Raw genomic sequence first — 25,800 nt, 5'->3', positions numbered from 1 at the left:
AAAATTTCATTACAAAGAAACTAATAAACATCTACAGCTTAAACTTTACAATATATATATATAAGAGAAGATCTAAACTATTAAAATGTATGCACAATTTTCGTAACATTAAGAATATAGTAAATAGACGTCTCTACGGGCATAGTCTAGTAGTTGAGACCGTATACACGTTGGTCCTAAATAGCTCTGAATTTAGCCACTATATAGCTGGTGCAAATCCCATGTTCGAATCTCGTCGTTGAGTTCTATAATTTAATCCTTTGCAAAAATATTGGAGTTGGGACCCCTAGGTGAGGAATTTCACCTTTTGGTCCCAAAAAAATATAGTAAATAAAGAAAAAAAGGGATAGGGTATAATTTAAAAGGGAGTGGTAAAATAAAGAGCTTGGGTTCCCGTGCCCCAAACATTGTAAAATTACTCGAGGAAAAGGGTATTGTTAATTTACTAGGCTTTTCATTTTGTTAATTTACTAGGGTGGTATTTGTACATAATATTTGACAAGAGAAGGACAATTTTACCATGGTTAAATCTATATTTTTATATTTTAATTATATTCTTGTATATATATATTTTAATTAATTTATTTTCATATATTTTGACTTTTTTTCGTTTGTTAATTTAAATTTTTTATTGTTACGATTATATTCATGTACTTATATTTTTTTAATCGATTTAATCTTTATATTTTAATATGTAAAAAAGAAGACGAGTTAGATTGATTCATATCACTTTATTTTTTTTATATGTCAAAATATATGAGTTAAATTAATTAAAAAATATAAGTATTGAGAGTATAATTAAAATAATAAAAAAATTTAAATGATTACATAAAAAATATTAAAATATAAAAATTAAATTAATTTTAAAAAATAATAAAAAATAAAGTAAGCAAGCGAAGAAAACATAAACGTACCACGGTTATCCATGAAAAAGAAAAAAACAAATGAAATGAATAAAAAGTGGGGTCCTACGAATGCTTTGATCACATCATCACAGCTGGGTGATGGGGTCATGAAAGTTTGACTACGAACCTCTTCCTTAAAGTCTCTCAACAGCAAGGGCCATGGATCACCATCCATCACCATCACCGTCACTATTCGATCGATGGACTGCATTTGAGGTTCCTATCTCTCTACCCATCTCCTTTCCCCTACTCCAATTTTAATCGATAATATCTCTAATTTATGGACTAAATCTATATTTTTATTTTTATATTTTTTAAATAATTATTTAAAATTTTCGTTATTTTAATTATACATCTAAACTTTAATTTTTGAATCAATTTATTTCTTGTATTTTGATCATTTTTTTCTGGTGACAATTCAAACTATTCTTTGTTTCGAATTATACTATTAAATATATTTTTTTGAGTTCATTTAATTAATTTTATTTTATGTATAAAAAAATTAACAAAATACATATCAAGATACACATTCTTCCCGTTAAAATACATAAATTAAATTAATTCAAAAATAAAAAAATATAATCGAAATGATTAAAGTTCGAATGATTACACACAAAAAATATAGGCTTAGTCTCTTTCCATATCTCATTATATATATATATGCTTTAATTAAATAATTAGTCAAATTTTTAACTAAGGTTAAAAATTATGAGTTAATTTATTCTTATCACTAATTTTTTTTTGTGTTAATTTTATATTCAATAAAAATTTTAAGAAAATTATTTGTGGATTTTTAAAGTCATGGTCATGGTATAATTTTTTGGTCTAAATTATAAAGAGAGAATTAATAAACAAATAAATAAATTAACGAATAAGAAAATCATCAATTTGAGATCGAGCAGGTTAGATTCTTTGAATGTATATGCTGGGAGCATGGTCGGACTGAGCTTTCAATGAAATATTTGGGATTTGGGTAGGGCATCTAACAGTTAACTACAACCCTTTTTCACATTTTCAACTAATATTTAAAGGTATAAAATTGGTTTGCTTGTAACACATAAAGTAGGCTCTAAATAATCAAACCATTATTTAAATGAATTGGAAATTGTATGCTCATCATCATCAGGGCACACGTTTTGTGCGTAACCCACATTTTCTATGAAGATATATCTACAATAATGGCTCAATCTTTGCTTCTCTTGCTTGGAAGGTACCTCCAACCCACTATGGAAGACCACTTCTAACACATTTTATTTTACAACCCATTCTATCTATGTCAATGTTTTTCAATTATTCTTCATATTTTCTACCTATTGCTTCCTTTAAAGTCACGCTCTCACGTGTGATGGATTAACATATAACGATATTTTTGATGAATAGTTATCGTTTATTAGTAAAGTTTTTTTGTGTTACCCTAAATAAAAATTAGAGGTAAAAAGCGAAATCAATCTGATTATTTAATTTGTTCGACAAATTATAAACATGAAAAATAGAATACCCACAAGTGATAAATCAACATATAACGATAAAAGTAATGAGTACTATTTTTGAAGAACGATCGTCATTTATTAGTGCGGCGGGCTCACCCTTTATAACAAATACAATGTGATTTTTAAGATGTTAAATGGTGACATCATTTTCGTATTGAAAATGAATTGCAAATGCATAAAACTAATATGCAGGTCCATCTTTGTGTCCTGTAGACAATGACTAATGAGGCAGGATCATCCAATGATTCTTTACTAATTTAATCCAAGGGCATGTACCATGGTACCTAAAATATGTCTCCGGCCTTATGGAAGGCCCCGGTGTGACTAATAATGAAAGCCTAACAACCCTTCAGTTCATTAATCACGTTTATCTGGCTACTTTCTATTGGCCTTCTTAGTAACTCAACACATATATATAAATATCAGCTATACTACATACTTTAATGTATTAATATGTATTATTGTAAGATGGATGCATAAGCAGTAACGTGTCATTTAAAAACTAAAGTTTCAGATTACAGTTGTTAGGATACTATTGCTGCGCATACAAGTCCTAATTAAGGGTCTGAAGAGCAAACTAGACGTACAAGTTTAGTCAATGCCATTAAAATAAATCTTTTTAATTAGTTTATAATTAGCAGTGGGTGGCATGCGGGGTTGAACCGATTAATTAGTTAAGTCAACTAGCTAGTTCGACTGATGAAATAATTAAGCCTAATTAATTAAAAAGATAAATATAATCTTTTACCCCCAATTGGGGACGAAGTTTGAGAATGGGTGGGTCTATGTCCTTGAAATAGGGTGACAGAGAGGGTAAAAGAGAGGAAGATAAGAGGCAGCTGCATGCTATTTTGGCTTGGACACAGCAGGCATAGGTGCTGTATTATTGCCAAAGGAAATTAATTGATTGGGGGTGTCAATATCACCCTAAATGAGTTCCGAGCCATTTCTACCACAAACTTTCCCTTCAAAGAACACCACAATGTGCCCTTCAGAGAATCTTACTGCCTTTGTTTTATTCTCCCTTTCTCTTTTTGATGAGTTACAAAAGAATAGAAGCAGCCAGCAGCTAAGGGCCATTAGTCTGTACCTCCTTGATTATCTTTAGGACCTTTTAGTTGCCCTTTCTATAATCTTGTTCATATTAAGTGTTTAAAGAGTTAAATTGATGGGAATATCATGAATTGGGTCCTGATATATGTATATGATATGATTAAGAGTCCATGGTCTCACGGATTATTAATTCCAAGACTTATTAAGGGAAAAAAACAACAAAGAAGTTTGGGACTGCCTTGAGATTTGGAACCCACTTAATAAAATCAGTACCTTTGAGATGAAACAAACAAACTATAGAATACATATATGCATTGATAATAGAATCAAACAAAACGAGATGGCATTATAACATGGAGAGAGAGAGAGAGAGAGATTAATTGTAGCATTAAGCAAGCCTGTTTATTATTATTATTATTATTATTATTATTATTAATATTATTAATTAAAGAGAAAATGGGAAGAAAAACACTAGCTGATCCACAACTACTACGTACTGTTATTAATGAAGAAGAACTTGAGAAGGAAGAAAGGTATATATAATTTGACCCTTAAAAACAAACAAAAGAGCTACTGATGATGAAAAGTCCAAACAAGGAAACAAAAAAAAAAAAAAAAAGAGGGGGGAAAAGAAACAAAAACAAAAAAAGGGTTGGTTGTAGTGAAAAACCCATAAACTCTCTCTCACCGGCAATCATTAATGCTGCCACAATAAAGTCTCGAAATCGCCGGCGGGGATAACACTCTCTTGCATCGCCAGGGGATCCGTCGCTAAATACGCGTAGGCTTCGTGCAACCACTCAGGGGAGTAGACCCACGCGGATTCCGTGAACACGAAATCGTTCCGGGAGTCGGCCGAATCGTCTAATCTCGGTAGCTCCACTATCTCGCTGAGCTCCTCTGGAGCAGCAGCCGTGGAGGTGGAGGAGGAGGAGGAGGAGGAGGAAGAGCAGGTGGAGGGGGTGGCGGGGATGAGGTTGTCCATGGAGGCGGCCTTGAGGGCGGCGGCCTGGACGTCACGCGCGGAGCACGTGGCGGGGCGGGGGAGGAGGTCGGCGAGGTCGGGGAAGTTGAGGACGGCCGAGCTTCCCTTGATGGAGAGGGCGGCGACGTCGTGGGCGCGGGCCGCCATCTCCGGCGTGGAGAAGGTTCCGAGCCAGATGCGGGACTTCTTCCGGGGCTCGCGGATTTCGGAGACCCACTTGCCCCACGCCCGCATTCTCACCCCTCTGTACACCGGGTGCTTGGTGCTGGCTCCGCCGCTCTCTCTGCCCCTCTTCGGCCGCTTCTGGGCTCCTACACCGTCGGCCTTGCCGGTGGACGGTGAGAGAGAGGACGAGACACTGCTTGACTCCGACTCCGAGTTTGATGGATCCGCCATTAATGCAGCAACTCTCTTTTAACTTAGACTTTTAACGATGCTCTGATACGATTCTCTAAACCCCTTGATCGTTCTAATATTACTTGGTAGGAAATCGGCCAGGGAGAATGGATGAACAGAAATGGAATGTGAAAGCGGAAGTAGATGAGAGAGAGACTGGTATCACTATATGTATCTGTGTGGCGAGTGAATGAATGTATAATATATGTATATATATATATAGACACATCCACACACACACACACAGCGAGAGAGAGAGAGAGAGAGATGGCGACCGACCTGAGCTTTACCCCATGATTTCTTAATAAACATCCGCACACAAATAGAGAAGAGAGAGAGAGAGAGAGAGAGAAGTGCTTATTAAGATTAGGAGCTTAAGGTTTAGGGAGGATCAGTGCTTGTACACATAACATTAACATGCTATAAAGTGCAGGGCACTCCATTAAGAGATGTATAATATAATTATAATTATTAATCAATATAATTAAACTAAGATAGTAGTAGTAGTAGTAGTAATAATAATAATAATGATAATATAAATAAGAGTGGACCTAACTAAATAATAAGAAGCATGGAGGCTGGGGGGTAACGCTACAGTCGGCACACCTAGCTGTCACAAAGCCAGCCATACCATCTCATCTTTTAAATATATATTATATATATATATATTTCAAACATTAAATAATCTAAAATAAAAATAAAAATTAACACTTTATTAAAGAGTTTCAGCATAGAATCCGTGTAAATGGGCTACCTTCGCTTCCGTTTTGAACTCCACCTGACTAACACGGTAACACCCCCCCCCCCCCCCCCCCCCCCCCCTCTCTCTCTCTCTCTCTCTCTATATATATATATAGCATTTATTAAAATAAATAAAATAATATTTAAAAAAAATCGAACTAAAATGTGAAGTAATTAAGATAAGACTAGAAAATATTTGATCAGACTATTTGTTGAATTTTAAAAAATGCATTGAAAATTGTATTATTTTTTTCATATATTTGTTAAAATACATATGATAAATACCAAGATAAGGATTTTTTTACCAAAATATCCCTCTCACTATCAAAGAGTGTGAGGGTTTTAATTATGAGATGATTGATCATATGGTTCTTTTCCTATAAAATCCTAGATAAATTTATCTGTATGTAGAAGAGATTTGTTTATTTGATTTTAGATAGATAAGAAGTCATGTGATTTATTTTTAATAAATTGTTAGATAAATTTAATAAATATAATGAAAAACACTTTTATCTGTAATATTTTTTATATTTCATTTTTTTCGACCTCTAATAACACATACATATTAATTAATATAAATTAAGATTAAGATTATATATGCTGCTTCAAAGTAAATGGATTGGAAAGACACATTGGCAGCTAGAGAACGAGGATTTTGCAAAGAAGCCATGCTTCATAAATGGTGTGTGTAAAATTCAGCTTTAATTGGTTTGGAACCTGGCAATATAACTATAACAAATCAAGAATGATGCCCCATAAATGGCAGTCCTTACACAGAGAAATTAATATATATAATTTTGTTTTACCTATGCAGTAAAGTATTTAATTAATTAATGAAGTCAAACTGTTTTCCTACAAAACCAATATGACCCAATCCATGTGTCCATTTGGGTATTTTGAGTTTAATATTTTATATGTTTATATTAATATGATATATATATATAATATAAAGTATTAATTACTCACAGGAAAAATAAAGGGTAAATATTAAATAAAGTAATATTAACATTTGGTGTTTTAAAATATATAATCTAACTCAATTAATAGAGGGGGATCTTTACCCAGAGTTGGGGATGGGTTCCTATTAGGGTTTGTGTTTCACATTAATGATCCAATGCCCCCACCCCCTCTCGGAGGGCCAGATTAGGAGTTGCTTTGCCCTTTTATTTTAACCTCCACCCCCAGTTAGTGAGTACATAAATTAAGTAATTAAGAACAACCTCTAAGAATTTTATTTTTTTAAAAAAATATTAGATTTTATAAGTAGTAAGAAGTTATAGTTATTTCCTCCATAATTAGGATTTAAACTCTTTTGGGGGTGAATCCATTACGCTCCAATTTCATTTCTCTTGGTTTTCATGGATGGCTGTGTGTTATCTTTTCTTAATGCTACTGATGAAAAATTAACAATTGTTACCCTTTTAAAGTAATATTTATTAAAATGAGTAAGATAAAATTATATTAAAATAAAATTAAAATATTTTTTAAATCAAAATTTCTATCAGATTGTTCATTAATTTTTAAAATGCAATGAGGAAGAGAGTTTTATGAGATGGGGGCCCGGCATATAAGTTATTTTTTCTTATTTATAAAATCTTAAATAATCAGTGATTTGTCAAATAAATTTAACAAATATAATATAAATCACTTTTGTTTAAAATACTTTTTATATCTCATTTTTTTTTTAATTCACAGCTTAATAAACAAATACTACTTAAGTGTATATTAAGTAAACTCATCATAAATTTGGTATTGATGACAAATGCATCAACTTTCATGTAAAAACGGTAGTTGACTCACAAGTATGCCATAGAATCCTAATGATTCATTTTTTGAGGAATAGTCGATAGTTGACATCACAAATGTGAATACTCGCACGAATATACCATTCTAATGACTAGGAAACATCGTAAATTGACAAATTTTCTATATTTTGTTGTTACTCCCCTGATTTGGAATGTTTAGTAATTGGGAGTTACTAGCACAATTGTGAACTTTTGCATAAAAAGTCTAGCAAATCCTTAGGGAAGTTCTTTTCTAGTTGGACTCTCCAACCCACTCTTTTGAAAATCTTTCACTAATATATTTTCTACTCCTTTATTTTGAGCTATCTTTTATGTTTCACAGGAACTTGATGAGTCATGAGTATGTTTTGACACTCTAAGCTATAAAGTTTAGGGAATGTGTTTTTTCTGAATGGTTTTAGAATGTGACACTGATGTAAATTTCTTCCCAATATTTGTACATATTATTCTTTTTTATTATTAGAAAGACTGTATATTCGTTTGCTCTTTAACTACTTCGATCCACTTGGTCTTTTGTTATGGCTTTTAGGGTATTCTCTAGTTGAGAGTAGTAGACCGTTTTCATTAGTTTTATGAAATTCTTATTTTCAGGAAAATAAAAACTCATCATAAACTTAATAGCTAACAAATTACAAAAATTAAGAGAAATAAAAATAAAAAAAATACACACATAAAAACTAGAAACCATTTTCATTACTATTCCACATATTGATTGCATGCACTATGAGCGCTTTATTTGTTTTGTTTGGCTATAGAATACATTATGGATACACAAGCATAATAATAATAATAATAATCTAACTATATCATTTCATAGATTGATGGCAATTTGGTTAATAATGGGTAGTTAGCTTTAAAAATAATGGAAATTAGATTAAAAATGCATGAGGGCTAAAAATGTCAACATCTGACATGTAACATAATAAAATGAGTATAATGTATTAATGATATACGAGTATCTTTAAAAATATCACAACTAAACATACAGATAACATTTTTATTAAAATAAATGATTATGTTTCGCAATAAATGTAGGTTTAAATGGTTCAATTTGAATAGTTTAAAATAGTTTCGTCCTTTCCAGTGAGGGCTAATCATGAAAATATTTCAATCATTTTTCACGAATTTATAATTTTATCTAATTTTTTTAATTTTGATAATTAAGTTTAAATTATCTCAATTGAGTGTAATTTTATCTAATATGTAATATTAATTTACAAAATATATGTTAATATTGACTTGACATGTCAACTGCCATCAAAGAACACTAAACCATAACATGGTTTAGTACTAATGGAGTTAGATTCCATTTGAAAAATCAAAATCTTTTTATGGATTTTTACTAAGTCCCTAACCATTTGGTCAGACTTAATTTCTTGTTACCTACCAAAAAGATTTTCAATTTATTTTGTTTAGGCTAATTAAAGTATCAAAAGCGAACCAAAATTAATGCTAGGGCACTATGTTTGGTAGCCCGGAAAATTTAAAGCCATAACCTAGCAAGCTAGGGGGTCCAACCTTCCCTTAGAAATTTAACATAGCAAAGGCAAGATTTATATGTCATTTATTTTTTTATTATTATTGTAAAAATGTTATGTCAATTAGAGATATATAGAATGAAAATGTTATTTTAACACACTTTTGACATTTTTAATTACACTCGTGCATTAATATATTATACTTTGTGTTATATTAATATAAACGTATAATATATCAATACATAAGTATTATTAAAAGCGTTGTAAGTGAATATCCAAATAACAAAGTATTTTACGTCTCACTTTATTTGAGATGTATTAATAATTCGTAATGCTAATTATTGTCGTTGTCGTTCAAACATAATAATAAATTTAGTGTTTGAAAACGTCGTCGTCAAGTTGTCTGAGAGAAAATGGTCAGAGGGTGTAATGAAATTCTTACACAAATACTTCGATTTTTAAGTTAGACACTAAAGATGCTAAAGACTCGAAAGTCATATTTACTACTATCAGAGACGTATCTTTTTTTTAATAAGATCTTACTTATTTATAGAAAAATATGGAACAATTCTAAATCTCCAAAGATTACGATCCTTACCGATGACATTTATTCTAATATTTTGAAGTCTTATCTAAGATTAGAATTCTTTATAGATAATATCTACTCTTTTGTAGGACCTTCAAAGGAATTTTTAAATGTCAAAATTTATCTAATTATTTTTTTTTTTTTGTAGGTATTTTCACCGTGATATATCAATTGTCAAGCAATGATTAAGGTGGAATAAGTGTAGATTATTTTTAGATAAAATATATTTATTATACATTATTTTTAATTTTTAAATTATTTTATTAATTAATTAAATATTTCAAAATACGATATATTTATCATCAACCCGTAATATTAAAAACAATATAAAATAAAAAAACACAGATTAGCTAGAAGACTTTTCATGTACACGCATGTACATATTGGAATTATTACAACAAAAATGGGCCATAGGGTTGCAATGTGCAATATTAGTATGTACAAAGCTTAGTTGCAGGACACATTCCGACAATGATTGGGAGGATGTTTGCTTCCCATATATATAATATGTGTGTGTATACTCGCTCTTCTTTCACTATTCTTCGATCTTCATTATCATTTTTCTAGTTAAATTCATATTTTTATTTTTATACTTTGATCATTTTTTTATGTAATCATCGAAAATTTTTATTATTTGGATTATATATATATACTTATATTTTTTAGTCAATTTAACTATTATATTTTGAAGTGTAAAAAATAGAATTAAATTAACTCATCTTACTTAATTTTATTTTTTTTACACATCAAACTATAGAGTTTAAATTAATTTGAAAATGTAGGTACAAGAATGTAATCAAAATAATAAAAAATTTATATTGTCACATAAAAAAAAGAGTCAAAGTCTAGATATTAAATTAACTCAAAAATGTAAGTTTAATGATATAATTGAAATAAAGAAAAGTTTTAATGGCCTCAAAAAAAAAAAAAGTAGAGACAAACATGAGTTTGGCCACTATTTTTTCCTTTAAAAGATTTTACATTTTTTTTTATAAATTTCTATAATCATAACTTAAAATAATAAAATGTTAACTTCAATATTTAGAAAAGTGAACCAAGATACTATGGAGATATATTTTATAGATGTATTTATTTAAAAAAAATGTAATTTTTTTCTTATTAAATCGTACTAATTTTTTGGATTTAACAACACTTTTTTAGAAGATTCGATCAATCTTGTTCTTCCTTAACCAAATCGATTTTTTATGTTACATGTTTAGTCGACCAATCCAATCAGATTCACATAATATTATTATTATTATTATTATTATTGTTGATTAAATTGATTTTTAATGTTACATGTTTAGTCAATTCAATCGGATTCATATATTAATATTATTATTATTATTGTGTATCTTTATTGATCAATAAAAAAAAAAAACTACTTGGAGCCATGATTGCAAATTTGGTGGGTGCATTTAAGGGCGAGGCACAGCATTAAATAAAATATATATGGTCAGTAGAGTGTTGTGAAGAGCGACAGATGGTGAAGGTGAAGGGGCGAATTTAATGGGCTGGGGTCCATTTGGGCCTACCCAAATTTACTGTTTCTGGACCGTAGCACAGTTGGGCTTTCCCACTGTTCATCCAAACCAGGTTTCATCCTGCTTCGCGGGACCACTGTCTTATCGTGGTCTCCATCTCCTGTCGTCCTTTTCTTCCCCTTCTCGTGCTACACCACTCATCATGATCATGTGGAACTCTGTTTCTCCTGATCTCTGAACCATGTGATGCATATATGGTCGCTCTCTTTCCCTTTTCTGCGACTTTGTACGCTTATTACCCTGTCCTATCATGTAGGGTAAGTTCCCTACAGCCTTGATGTCTTGGTTCCAGTCATTTTTACAGAGTTTTTCACATTGTTTGAATTTAGCATGTTTATGTGATTTAAGTCTAACATTTGAGATCTTTGTGTGGTTTGTTTGTTTATTTTTTTGTGTAAATTTCACCTAAAATAATACCTCCTAGTTGGGGTTATTTTTTCAGATATAATGCTATATATTTAATCCTATAAAATAGCCTGAATTGATAATCTTATGGTGTGAAATATCTAATATGTCTTTATATTAATTTTAGTGTTAGGAGAAAAACACATCAAATCAATAAATTAATATAAAGATGCTCAAATATTTTGTTCTCTCCATTCTTATATGAATATAGTAGAAGTTAAATCAAGCAGATATAAAATAATATGAAATAAGTGCACTAATCAATCAATCATAAGAACGCCAAATTTTTACTTGAAAAATCCCTTAATACGAGGAGTAAAAACTATAAGATTGGAATTCATCAAAAACTTTCACTATTAAACATTTAATGAAAATACATGAAATTTTTCTCTAATTGTCAATAACTAGAGGCACATAACAATATCTTTTCAAGAATAATCACTCTTGAAACCAAACAACTGCAATAAAAAATAAAAAAGATTTTACTGAATAGAAACTCAACAACTACTGTAAAAACATGTTAACAAAGAGCTCCAAAACTGATCTCCAACGTTCAGATTATAGAGCCGTGTGTTTTGAACATGCTGACCAAATTTCAACCAAATTGGACCACAGACCAAACCCCATATAACCTCTTGATCAAAATTGGATTGCACATCTTTTTTCAAATTCTACACTTTTTTTCTTATTTTTTTTTCTTAGATAGCGTTTGTTAAAATGAGTAAGATAAGGAAGTATTAATATAAGGTTAGAATACTTTTTGGATCAAGATATGGAATTATCAAGATAAGATTGAGAAACATTCCAAAATTTGTATCAAACTTATTGTTAATTTTTTTGGAATTCATTAAGAATTGTACTTTTTTCCATATGTTTGTTAAATGCATATGATAAGTACCAAGATAAGGGGTTTTTTTTTTATCAAAATATTACTATTACAAAATTTATTTAAAACATCAATAACAAATTTATGATTAATGTGAATTATCAAAAAATAAAAATTAAAAAAAAATTATTTTCTAAATTCATGTTCAAAAATAGATTTTAAAAAGACTAGCAAGTAGAAATAATTATTAGTGGAATTACAATAATTCCAAATAGATAATTAAAAATTATCAAAACATATTTTCATAATAGGTAATAAAATATAAAATTGAATAAAATAATTTAAAAAATCAATGAAATGAATTTATATTAGATAATAATATAGAGAGAGAGAGAAATTTAAATTTTAAAAATTGGTGAAATGAATAATTTCATTTAAATTTTAAAAATTGTCAAAATATATGGTAATTTAAAAATATATTAAATGACATTAATTATCCTACAATAAACATATGAGTAATTTAGATTTATCTATAAAATATCAGATAAATTTATCTAAAGAGGGGTCAGATAAATTTATTTGTAAAAAGTAAGATAAAAGTCATGTGAGAGTTTTTTCGAAAAATGTTAAATAAATTTAATAAATATGTTGAAAATAATAAATATTTAGAATGCTTTCTATATTTGACATTTTTTATCTTATATCTTGATTAATAAACATTATCTTAGTATGTAGAGCTGCCATATTAAAAAGGGTTAAAACCCTTTAATACTTGATATTTTTTAAAACAAAAATGGCCCTAGGTCTTTTGAGTCTAACTCATATGGGATTTATTTTACTTAATTAATGATTAAATATAAACTAATAGATCATCTCCACAAAGGAGGAGACCCAACCCAACATTTAGATCATTGTGATCCTTACAACTAATGTTAGGGTTTATTAGACATTTCATGTAATAAATGAAAAGGTAACACAATTACGTTATGGATTCGCTTATAGTATTCTACACTCATATGGTTCACTTTCCTTTGTCATAGTTTAAATTTGGTACAAAAGACAAAATATTTATCCTTTTAACAAAATAGGGGTGTTTAGTAAAAAAAAAAAAAGAACAAAAATCGTAAACCATGAGAATTCAAGAATGTCAAAGGTAAATAAAAGTGGATTTATAGAAAATGACTTACACTATATCTATATTGAGTATGTTCTCTTAGTTTGAAACTTAAAGTCTTACAACTTTGTGGAGGCTTGTGTTTTTGTTAAATAATTGACTAAGCCTTGTCACTGCAACCTTTTTTGTGGGAAGACACTTATTTTCTTGAAGTTACGAGATTACTTTGTTGAGTTCGTTAAAGAGAGTTATCTTGAACTTCTAGATATTCTCTATCTATCCATCTTTATTAGTTTTAAGTATAAATATTTTTTTATTGGAAGTTGTTTGAACTTCTATTAAGAATATTGTATGGGTTACTTTAGAGCCGTAACACCTGATAATCGAATATTACTTGAGATATTTCCTCTACCTTTTTTACCCTCAAAAAGCAAGGTCACCTTATATTTTTGAATCGATAACTATAAAAGGGTTTGCACGGAAAATACTATAAAAATAACCAAAATCTCAAAACGATAAATTTAAATCACACAGGACACCATAAAAATAAACTAAATCACAAAAAGTCTAGTTAGAGTGAATTTACCGAAGTGAGAATTCTTAGTGGGCCGGCGAGTGATTTGGGCCTCACAGTGTATTGGAGCTGTACCGTTGCACGGACGAACCAGTGGGCCTCCTACCATTCGTGTTTGGAATTGGATCCCTCTTGATTTATTCCATGTTTCAGTGGCCCACCGTGTCATCGTAGGCCCCTCTCGTGTTGGCCTGATCTGCACCGTCCCTTGATCTGTTCTGGTTCTAAATCTCGGTCGTAGAAGGGACCCATCATCTCAAACTCATACGGAAACCACCCTCCCTGGTCCATGTAGAAGGGACATCTACCCCATCACTCATCATCATCACGACAAGGTCATCCCTTTCTTTTTCTAGTTAAAGGTTAAGATTGGATGACCAAGTGCAGTCTTTGCCTAATTAGTACTTTGTTTATGCATTTGAATCATCTTCCATTTTTTTTTTTTATTCATCATGGTGTTTGAATTTTGTTCGACTAATTTTTAGAAATGAGTGACATTCCCCTGATATACCCTCCAAGTAAATTTAGATGCAATCACAGTTCATACACACTCAAAACTAGATATTTAGTGTAGTCGATGTAGAATTTACTTTTTAGGGTGCGTTTGATAAGAGTGGAAAATGAGGGTGGAATTCGAATTTCATCTAAATTTTAAGAAATTCTATCAAACAGCTTTTCAATTCCATGAAATTCGAATTCCATCTTAGTTCAAAAAGTAAAGATTTTTCTTAAAATCAAGGAATTAGAATTCTTAGGGGTTGGGGTGAGAATTGGAATTCCATAGAATTGAAATTCCATTCTCATTTTTCACCTCTATCAAATACACCCTTAGTGTTATTGTTACCTTTCAACTTTATTGTTATTTTCTAACTAAATGTTGTTTTCCAGCAATAAATATGTCTTTCAAATCGTTGCATTGATTCAAACTTTAATACTCCATGTAAAACTCTAAATACTTTACCATTATGGCATGTTATTCAAATAGTTCGGGTCATAAGTGAGTGATTATTAGTGATTATTTAGTTACATTCAAGGATAATAATTGTGAGACCATGGATAGAAAATTCCTTTGCCCACACTTACATTTACACTTGCCCTAAATCTTGTACCTTTAAAATGTTTTGTCTCCGTCTCTTTGGCCAAACTCATGTTTTCACCCTTATATTTTTATATTTTTTTTCGTGTGGTTACTTAATTTTTTTATTATTTTAATTACATTCTTAAATTTATATTTTTAAGTTAATTTAATCTCTATTTTTTAATATTTTTTCATATATCAATTCAAATTTTTCGTTATTTCAATTATATCCATATACTTGTATTTTCAAACTAATTTAACTTTTATATTTTGATGTGTAAAAAAAAAAAAGATAAAGTGAGATGAATCAATTTAACTATTAGTGAACTTTTCGTTGTTTCAATTATATTCTTGAACATATATTTTTTAATCAATTTAATCTCTATTTTTTGACATTTTTTTGGTGTGGCAACTCAAACTTTTCATTATTTCGACTATACCTTTATACTTGCATTTTTTAATTAATTTAATTTCTATATTTTGATGCATAAATAAAGAAATAAAATGAAATGAGTTAAGTTAACATTTTTTTTTATATGTCAAAGTACATGGATTAAATTTTCTTAAAAATATAAGTATAGAAATGTATTTAATATAACGAAAAGTTTAAATTGTCACAAAAAAAGAACTTAGAAGTATATGAATTAAATTGACTAAAAAATTCAGGTATAAGAATATCATCGAAACAACAAAAAATTTGAATGATCATATTAAAAAAACATAAAATTACAAAAACAAAAATATGAATTTGGCCAACTCCATTTTCTCATCATGCTATCTTTACACAGTGGGTATTTTAAATAGCTCATTTCCTACCAGGTCGAGTTGGAAGAATATTCATCAATAAATCAATCATTCTGTAATAGAAATTTGAAACAGATGATTGTGGTTGGTTAATGTTAAAGATAGGTAGCACTAGCAGTAGCAGCTATACAATGTGGCCAGCTGCTTTAGCCTTGCCAAGCTCTACAAGCAGACTCAACACAGCCTCACACATTTCACAAGCATCAGCTTCATCTCCATCCTTCTTCCATGGGGAGTATACCATCCAGCTGTGATCAAGCTTCCGGTCCGGCCGGACAACGACCGACCCCGGGACTTCGGCATCGCGACACGTCACCAACCCGTCGCTCTTCTCGCCATACCTGAGCCTCAGGTGGAGCGCGCACACGGCGAGGGCAGCAGAGACAGGAACCACCACGGGCACGCTGTGCCCCGCTTGCCTGCGGAGGCTCGGGAAAGGGATGCATGGGAGCTCTGCGTGCGCTATATGCGACATTGTGGCTAGCACCTCTGGCCCGAAGCTGGCTTCAGAATGGAAGGAGACAATAGGGATGTCCTCGGGAAGCTTGTTCTTCATTATGAACTCCTTTCGCTTCTCGTACGTCAAGTCCTCCAGGGCCCGTATGTCGCCCTGCAATTCCATTTTGTTTCATTTCTCAAGGAATTAATCACAAAAGGGGGATATAATTCAATTAGTTTACTTCACAATATTGTAGGAACTCTTTCAAGACATTGAAAATCTTAGACTTGAGAATACCAACAATATATCAAGTCTTAGTCTCACTATATGGGGTCAAATATATGAATTCTAGCTCGCTTTCTATGAGACATAGAATGACGAATTGTATTGACAAGGAAAGGACAAAACAGATAACAAACAACCGCACCTAAAAATTAGCAGAGCCCCCTAATCCCTTTAACAGGCCTCCCAAGGCACTCATTCGATAAACCTCTAAACTACACCTCCTAGTTTTCCATAGTTTAGAGTGCTTCGCCTATTAAAATCACCTCATTATTCACAGTTGCAGTTCTTAACAATGGTTGGTTACTAAATTCAGTCGCATCCTAACAAGTTTCTATTGTTTCATTATCTCTTGTCGAAATTGTTTTGTCGTCTGTCCACAAGAACATTTTGTATCTCTTGCATCCAAAATCAACAAGAAACAATTCTACTTTTTTTTTCCTTTTTTTTTTTTTGGGGGGGGGGGGACATTTTGTCTCTAATGAAAAAAATCCTTGATAATAATTTATCGAATTATTCCCGTATTATATGTGAATTATTTTATATTTTTATTAAAAATATTATACTCACATATTTTTTAAATATTTAGAATAATTTTCATATTTTAAATTTAAAAAATATAAAACATGTATCGACAAATGTTTTTTAAAAATTTGACTGAAAAATTCGTTATCTACTCCCACAAGACCATGTGCAACAGACCAAATATTTTTTTTAATTATTGCTATGACTAATGCCTCATGATGACTTCATACACTAAAGAAACATATATGCTCCTAACAAAGTTCTCAATTTCTCACTTTTCACCCACCTCTCCTTTGTTTTTATTAAATATTAATGAATATTATTATTCATCTATCCCCATACATACCTCTCATCTCTCTCTGTTATTTTGTAATATTGGTGAAAATATAAAATTATATTTTTATGTTTAATGAATTATTTACTTGTTTATCAAGAATATATTTGTGTATATATATATATAATATGTCAAATTTTTATTATCAAATTTATTTAGTTAAAATGTATTAAATATGAATAAATATCTCCCAAATATTTTCCGTATGACAAATATTTGATCGAATTTTTGATTGTATTTAAAATATATCAAACTAAATAACACTCGTACTTTTATTATTCCGATTTTTTTCTGCTAACAAGGGGAGAAACCATCTGCATTTGCATAAAGGCTCTCCTTTTCCTTTCTCCTCTTTCTAGTTCTAAGGATATGATTTCCCTTGCTAATCGTTTTTCTCGGCCAGGACCTCTCCAGTACACCTCCATTCTTAGTACATGTACAACTATGAAATAGGTTTGTCTAGTCTAACATCCAAATTAAAATGATTACCTTACTTAGCTTGCATATACTACTATGACATCTACATACAGAGGAAGGATTACCTTAATTAGCTTGCATATTATAAGTTCCATGATCCTCCTGGTTTCTTTGTCGGCAACCTGGCCTTCACGAAGAATATCAGAAGCTAAAGGCGTGCCACCGTATGGGCTCTGGACTAGTGCCAAGCCGGCAACTTTGTCCTTTAAATCACCCCAGTAAATTGACAATGCAGCAGCAGCATCAACTCCACCTTTGCTGTGCCCAAGCAGCATTACACGTTTGCCGGACCCCCAGTACAGCTCTTCAATATATAGCTTCAGTTCCCAGGCATTATGCTCCACAGACGCCTTCACAAAACACAAAGATTTACAATGGTTTATGGGATAATAACAAAATGAGACAAGGAAAAAGTACATCATTATATAGAGAAGAGAACACAAACACAGCACGACTATCATGAGGTAGGAATTAGTTTCAATGTTCCCAAAGCCACTTTTTACTCGTATGATTATAGCCACAGAATGCACGTACCTCACTGTGGATTTTTGCAATATGGCATGCTAGACCCATCTTGGAGAAAAATCTCTTGGTGCCGACAAAATACAAGGGACCATGATTGCTAAAAAGCCCTGACAATAACGACTTACATGAATTGGTCATCACACATTAGAAATCAATTGACGAGGAGAATCAAATGTTCAATTAAAATTATTTTACCTGGAATCAGAAGATACACAAACGAGTCTGGGAGATTGTGATTTCCATTCCTGAGAAGCAAAAGAATGGAAGGGAATATCAATTTATGAAAACTAACACAAATGACAAATAGGTATTCAATGATATAAAGACCCCCTTTAAAAAAACAAAAAAAAAAAGAGAGAAGAAGAAAATAAGCTACACTCAAATTCATAGCAGCTATATATAGAGGTTCTTCAAATCAAAAGAGATCCTCGAACTGTTGTTGGAATAAGTTGAAAAATGAAGTTAATATATTGGGGTTGTCTGATTTTGAAGTCAGTTCTAATAAAGTCATTTTTTGCGTTTGTTATTAATTTGCTTTGTCTTCAGTTTCATTTTCCATACAAAAATGGAAACTAAACATTGTGTTTAATAATGTTTTCATTTTTTCAAAATTTTGAAACCAAAAATGAAAATGATGTTTGGTAAAAATGTTGCGTTTTTTTTATCAAATGATGAAGTACATGATGATTAAAAATATTGATAAAAAGTTTTGTTTAGTATTTTTGGTAGATAAAGGGGGTGTGGCTGGTCAGTTGCTGAAGGTTAGGTTAATGAAGGTTGGTCGGGTTCAACCTAGAGGGAAGAATTCAAGCATGAAATCCAAAAGATTCACCACAGAACAGTAATTATCATAATCACCACAGGAAATGCTCATTGCCGAATCTAAATTTGCTAAAAAGTCACAAATTTAAATTTGGTACCTTACATGATGCAACAGTTCTAGGAACCTAGCAGAACCATCCTCCACAGGAGCCATTCCAGGAGTGTGTTGCAACCATCCAATATCATCTGAAGAACCATGCAAAGTTTTCCTAACTCGAGAGATGACACTAAATATGCAAGAATAAGTATTAATTTTCTACAAACCCAAGCTGCTAATGAGAAATTTAAAACATAGGACTGCTAAGATGTATGATCTGAATTGATATTTAAGCATTCAATAGAACAGAAAGGCGCCACGCCTGACTTATCTATGGCAACTAAAGCATATAACAAGCATGCCTTCACCTGCGAACTTTAACTTGGGTGCATCTGATAAAGCAGAAAGAAAATTTCCAAGAAGAAAGTGCTAGCCTCCAGGCAAGTCTAAAACCAAATAATGGGAGCATCAACCTAAAATCAAGAGCAAATAGTAAGACAAATCAAAATTTTAAAAGAATAGTTGATAATAAAATAGACATGCGATACATAACATACTTTGCAGCCTATATTCATGTTGGGTAAATTTTGAAGTTTATTAAGGCAGGAAAGTTGTTTCCATATTATCAAATAGTGGACAACCATACATACACAGTTCACTGTTTAAGCTTCAGAGGATCCATATATGTGCAACATGCATCCATTTATACACTTGCAAATTCCCAAATGATGCTTAATCAATAAATCACATCAACACAAGAAAAAGAGAAACCAAAATCAATGGAACTGCTTATAATTCCAAAACTATTTGCATTCTTCTTGAGAATGAAGCTATTGCCAACAGTGTCATGATTCCAGATTGATGTTAAGCGAGTATGCCCCTTGATTTTATTCATAGAATAGACTGTAATCACCTAGAGATAGAGAAAATCTTAATGCGATTCCTTATGCCCTCGAAAAATTAAATATGCTTTGAAAACAGCAATTGTTTTCTACAATTTCAAATCTTGAATTTAGAGGTAACCTTATCTTGAGATCTGATGCCCTTTTTTCAGGGATTCCAACACTGGTACTAGTGTTGTAAGGTCCTGAAGAAGACGAACAACCATCAGAGACAATTCTACAGTTGGTGCAACTTGAACATCTTGAATGTTGTCCAGAAGAAGGATCCATTAAATCTTCAGAGCATCTGTTGATATCTCTATAGACAAGTTCCTCTGCAGTCATATTGAACCAGATGAAGCTATTATATTAGGGAAAATAACTTCAACAGATGGTTAGAGGGTCGATATCAACAGATACGACATGTATTTCAGGTATTCACCTCAATGCTTATTAGCCGTACATAACCTAAAAATGGTTGAAATAAGGTACTCACCAATAAAATGAATGAACCGACCCCTTACAGAAGTAGTCAAGGTCAACAGACGGGCAAAAATGTCATCCACTGATGAGCAAAATCTGACATGACTGGAAAGAAGGCTTCCAGTCCTCATAGCAGTGGAGCAAACCTGAGGAGCATATTCCAAACTTGGAACATCAAACTTTAAAATCAAAATGAGATGAATATAAATCAAATGCCAAGAATTGCTAGTCAATATGGTAGATGAGTTAATAGCATGCTGGGGGCTTATGGATATTATAAGGGTAAGGGAATGGGATAAGTGCCCAACAACAATACAACTGCACATTTGGATCCTCTATTTTTAAGATAGTTGAAGAAACTAAACTCATGTTTGATTCTGAAGAAAGATTTCAAAACTCTAACATGGGTAAAAGATAAATATTTCTCTCTTAGGTTTCACTTAATTTCAAGTATATTTCTAAACAACATCAACTTATCTTAGAATATCATGCAAGTACATTATACTTACCATTCATAATGTGTCTATATTACCCATTCACTACCAGATATATATTTCAATATCCTCAAATAGAGGATTTAAGTATGTCGATTCATGGTCAAAACCCACACCCAACACTCATATCCAAACCCATATAACATTGATAGCATGAGATAAACCTCACATGTAGTCCAGCTAAATGAAATCCAACTGTCTTCAGCAATAAGAGGTCTCAGAATAGATACAATTATATAAACAACTAAACAAGTCCTCATAAAATGGATGCACCACATTGAAGGGCTATGAGATGTATGGTTCATGCATAATGAACTTTTATCCCATACTCACTGCTGTACTAGTGTTATTTGAAATTTCTCCATTCATGGATAGGTTTGATATTAGTCCTTCCATAAAAAATAACAATTATGTAGGAAAAATATAGACAACAAATAAAAAAAAGGCAATTCAGTTCATGCCAATAGATCTGATATGAATTTATTGGGGGAAAAAAAGAAAATAAGATTCAAGAAGAACTGGGGGGGATAGACTAAACTGGATTCTTAACTCTTAAGGAAGAGACCGCAAAGAAATTCACACTACACTTGCACAAAGCCATAATTTGATATTCCATAAGAATAATGCTAGGAGTGATAACTGATGACAGTGTCATCAATTATGTGGTGTCTCCTCATTTCAGATGTTGTTTGTAATTCATTCAAGGAGAAGCAGGCAACAGTTTCTGCCAATCTCCCTCTTACAAGATCTCCCACAAGCATGATGGGAAGCTCAAGAATGAAACTATCCTGCCAGAGGCATATGCAACTGGGTCTACATTACAAACAAATAAGACCAAAATGTCAAAGACTTTTCAGATCTACCTCTCTTACATGGATAAGGGAGAGAAATATTTTCCTCTTAAGATTCATTTAGTTTCAACTTTCAATGGTACCATCAATTAATCTTATAATATCATGTAAATACATTATACTTTTATCCATATTCCACAACACTCACAAGTAACATTGGTGGCATGAGACAAGCTTCAAATGTAGTCAAATTAAATGAAATCTCAACATTCTTCCCCAAATAAGAGTTACAACTATAAACATGTCCTCATAAAATGCATGCACAACCTTGAAGGGTTATGGCATGCCAGTTCAACCACATCTAGACCCTTCATAGAATGCATACCACTACATGAAACCTAAATTCCCCAATCTGAGGTGACTTCAAGGGGAAAAAAAAAATGGGTGTGCACAGTGCATGAGGCTCCCAGCTTTGCAAAGGCTGGGAAAGGGTCATTTTTATACACACCAGTACCCCTGTTTCTCAACCTTGAATCTATGACCTTCTAGTCATAAAGGAGATTGTTGCTACTAAGGCTTGTCATCAAATAATATTTTACCATTAATACCCTGGATTTAAACATCAAATCTACCTCATTTGCATAATATTTTATGCATGAATGTTTTCAAGCACTCACCGCTCTGGTGTCACTAGAAGTTTCTCCATTCATGGATAGGTCTGACATTAGTCCTTCCTTTCCTGATGAAATGTAACAATTATACAGATATAATTAGAATACAGAAAAAGGGCAATTCAATTCATGACAATGCATCTTATCTGAATCTCTTGGGGAGAAAAAGGAAAATAATATTCAAGAAGAATCAGTACAGACAGAATAAACTAAATTCTTAAGGAAGACCACAAAGAAACTCACACTCGCATTCACACAAAGCCATAATTTGACATTCCATGAAAGAAAGAAATAATCACATGAATGCAATTAGCAGCTTAGTGCCAACCTAATCCCAGTTCATTCAAGAAGAAGCAGGCAACGGATTAGACTAATCCCACTTTTACAAAAAGATACCGATGAGAAGCTCAAGAACGAAATTATCCTGCAAACTGATGTATTCCATGGGTCTTTCTATGGGTCTATATTGCCCACAAATAAGACCAAAATGTCAAAACTTTCTAGATCTACCTCCCCCTCCCCCCACTCTGACCAATCTCCACATAAAAAGGAGAAAATGATGTAAGAAGATAGCATAATATTAGTGGAGGAACAGATGATACGTCATGGAGGACAGTTCATTCCTAATTTCACAGTAGTATTGACTTCAGTGGGTTCCTGGAACGAGACAAGAGGAGGAACTTCGGTGGTATAAACTAATGGCTCAAGTCAGATTCAATCTAAACGTGACATGGTTAACACCAACTCAAAATCTGATCCAATTGCATCTTAAGTTCCCAATTCTACCTAGAAGAACAAACTCAAAACAATAATAATAAATTACAAAGCAAATCGGGTGCAGAAAATTACTACAGGTCATTCCAAAGAAAACGAAGAAAGGTCTCACGGAACTAAAATGATGCATCCTTGAAATTCAAAACACATGGAAGCCATCTTCAGATTAATAGTAATAACCAAAAGAAAAGGAAAGGAAGGTGAACAATTAAGGTAAGGCCCACAGATTGCTCCTCGATGTCAAAAGAATACCAAATTTACACGACAAGAAGTACAAAGAAAGAAAGAAAAACCTGCCAATTTCCAATAAAGCAATGAACTTTGCAAAAATAATAAACAATAAAAATATATATTAAATTACTCCAAACAGGAACCAATGAAAGAGATGGGTCATTGAATGGGAATGGAGCAAAATTCTTCAGAACGTTACCTGTTGCTTTTATGGCCCATCTGGGATCACTCTATCAACGTCCAATTCCATCTGAAAAATCTGCAATTAATCAAATGTCTGGGTTTTCAGTTTCGCTTTCGCTTGAAAAATCCTCCAGAATTTCTGTTCCAAAGATCTTGAATTTATTGATTCGCTGCAAAAAAGTGAAAGTGGAAAAGAAAGGGTCTTCGGCCTTTCCCAAAACCAGTGATTGGGTTATGTAGATTTGAGATCAAATGAGAGCTCTGGAAGCATCCCGTTTCTGGTTTTGCTTCACAGGCACACCAAGCACACTGATCAGACAGTAACCAAAGAAATCGTTACATGATAAGTAACCATCCTATATTTGGATGGATTTTGTCCGAAAAGAACAATAAAAGAGTAATATATTTAACAAGAAACATTTTTTTATTTCAATAAAAGTTGTTAAATTTTGGTCAATGTATCAATTTTAAAATAAATCTCAAAATTTATTAATTTATTAATTTATATTTAAATTTTAGTTTTGTCTGTCTTAATATTTTCTTAATACTCTCTTGATGTATTAATTTATTGATTAATACTCTCTTGATGTATTAATTATTAATTTTTTTTTCTCGTTTTTCAAACTCTTACAAATGTAAAATTGATACAAATTTGAAAGCTTAAACATAAAATTAATAAAGTTTGTTGTGGAATTGATACCATACAAAGTTTGATATTTTCAATAATTGACCCAAAACCATGTGTTTAACAAAATGTACCGCTCTTGTTAGTATTTTTTGGTCCACTCTTTGAGACAAATTCAAGAAATAATATAAAAATTAGGTGAAAACCATAATGTGAAGTCTAAAAAGTGGCTATATGATTAACCCTTTCCTGCAACTTAATCTTATATGAGCAATCTAACATGAAAATCACTTCCCCAGAAGAAGAAAAAAAATAAGTCTTGAAGGCACTCCAGTTGACAAAATGGTACACAGTAAAACCTATTTACAGCAGAGCCTATACAGGACCATTATCCAGTTCAAACCCACAAACACTTTCTGCAGTGGTACAAGATGAATGAGCGATAAAGTCTAACTTAGTGATAGGTCGTAGCACTCGCGAGTTCGAGTCCTGTGAGTCTCAATTGCTCTCTTAGTAAGACTCGAGTAGTATAGTCTTATTCCCCAACAGTTAATTGTCTTGTGCTACTCATCTAACTTTTATCTGATAAACTCTGTTGTACCAAATAGAGTGAAGTGTCATGTGGAAGAGGTCATACTTCAACGGCTTGGCATGCCACAGAAAATGCCTCTGAGCCTTCCTCACAGCAAGCTGCATTGCAAGATACCTCTCCTCTGGTATAGAAAGGAGAACATCTTTCAAGTTTGGAATGTCTTTCTCCGCAAGGATCACAGAGAAGGCCCCCCAGTCCAAGACCTCGAAAAACGGCGGGACAAAGTTGTCAGATATGATCACTGGCACGCACTCGTAGAAGATGGCTTCGACGACACGTGGACTGTTCACCTCGTAGCCCTTGGGGCAGATGCAGTACTTGTTGCTTTTCATATGCTGGATGTGAGTAATTCATCTTGCTTGCCACTCCGAACAAGAGGCGGATTTAGAAATTTATGCATAGAAAAATTAATTTTTTTTTAACATATAAAATTATACATTATAAATTTTAGAGTGGGTTATAATTTTTTTTTAGGACTAATTTATTAATAAAAAATATTTGTTATAAATTTATAATTTTTTTAGGACTAATTTATTAATAAAAAATATTTTTTATATTAAAAAATATTTGTTTAATACAAAATTAATTTTAATTATGAACCGTCTTAGGCTTAATTTTTTAATATAAAATTAATTTTAATTGTGAGCTACCTTAGATTAAAGCCCAATATAGTTCAAGCGTAGATCCGCCTCTCGAAATCAGAGAGGCATAGGACCAACTTCATATTTGGGTCTTTGTTCTTCCAGTGCTTCATCAATATTGAATGTAGGTAGCCATGCATGTTCCCGGCATAGAAGGCGAGTATGTGTTGTTTAGAAGGGGGTTTTCTACCGAGGTCCATTAGAGGATT

At 31.9% G+C, this 25,800-nt stretch overlaps 3 protein-coding genes across 7 annotated transcripts in view; all 3 read right to left on the bottom strand.

Moving 5' to 3' along the window:
* Window positions 1-3,889: 3,889 nt before the first annotated feature.
* On the bottom strand, window positions 3,890-5,213 carry LOC127806155 (dehydration-responsive element-binding protein 3-like). Its single transcript, XM_052343246.1, has one exon. The coding sequence runs from the start codon at window positions 4,827-4,829 to the stop codon at window positions 4,146-4,148; it is 684 nt and encodes a 227-aa protein (XP_052199206.1). The 5' UTR covers window positions 4,830-5,213; the 3' UTR covers window positions 3,890-4,145.
* Window positions 5,214-15,723: 10,510 nt separating this feature from the next.
* LOC127805940 (uncharacterized) lies at window positions 15,724-24,043 on the bottom strand. Of its 5 annotated transcripts, none has more exons than XM_052342793.1 (10): window positions 23,681-24,043; window positions 22,552-22,613; window positions 20,603-20,735; window positions 20,249-20,441; window positions 19,594-19,698; window positions 19,287-19,415; window positions 18,562-18,611; window positions 18,376-18,473; window positions 17,907-18,191; window positions 15,724-16,394 (listed from the first exon to the last, which is right to left on the bottom strand). In XM_052342793.1, exons 2-10 carry the CDS (start codon window positions 22,597-22,599, stop codon window positions 15,909-15,911), a joined length of 1,527 nt encoding a protein of 508 aa, XP_052198753.1. In that variant the 5' UTR covers window positions 22,600-22,613; window positions 23,681-24,043; the 3' UTR covers window positions 15,724-15,908. The 5 variants fall into 5 exon arrangements, with proteins under 5 accessions (XP_052198753.1, XP_052198754.1, XP_052198752.1 ...); XM_052342794.1 differs by having other exon boundaries at window positions 23,750-24,043; XM_052342792.1 differs by lacking the exon at window positions 23,681-24,043 and adding an exon at window positions 22,874-23,674.
* A 613-nt stretch (window positions 24,044-24,656) lies between these two features.
* LOC127805939 (probable glycosyltransferase At3g42180) overlaps window positions 24,657-25,800 on the bottom strand; it is a 29,593-nt gene continuing 28,449 nt past the window's right edge. The window contains exon 6 of the mRNA XM_052342788.1: window positions 24,657-25,240. Within this exon, the coding sequence (XP_052198748.1) occupies window positions 24,926-25,240 (315 nt within the window). The 3' untranslated portion in view covers window positions 24,657-24,925. The remainder of the gene's footprint in view (window positions 25,241-25,800) is intronic.

This window comes from Diospyros lotus, chromosome 7 (genome assembly GCF_014633365.1).
Source record: "Diospyros lotus cultivar Yz01 chromosome 7, ASM1463336v1, whole genome shotgun sequence".
In the NCBI taxonomy this organism is placed as follows: Eukaryota; Viridiplantae; Streptophyta; class Magnoliopsida; order Ericales; family Ebenaceae; genus Diospyros; species Diospyros lotus.
The sequence above is the reverse complement of the archived record's forward strand: the minus strand, read 5'-3'. Positions and strand labels throughout refer to the sequence as shown.

Excerpts from the sequence above, each read along its gene's own strand:
- LOC127806155 (XM_052343246.1), bottom strand. The coding sequence starts at position 4,829 with ATGGCGGATCCATCAAACTCGGAGTCGGAGTCAAGCAGTGTCTCGTCC.
- LOC127805940 (XM_052342789.1), bottom strand. The coding sequence starts at position 23,449 with ATGCATCATTTTAGTTCCGTGAGACCTTTCTTCGTTTTCTTTGGAATG. Across the intron at positions 18,474-18,561 it reads TGTGTATCTTCTGATTCCAG|GGCTTTTTAGCAATCATGGT; the intron begins GTAAAATAATTT and ends CGTTATTGTCAG. Across the intron at positions 16,395-17,906 it reads TAATATGCAAGCTAATTAAG|GGCGACATACGGGCCCTGGA; the intron begins GTAATCCTTCCT and ends ATGGAATTGCAG.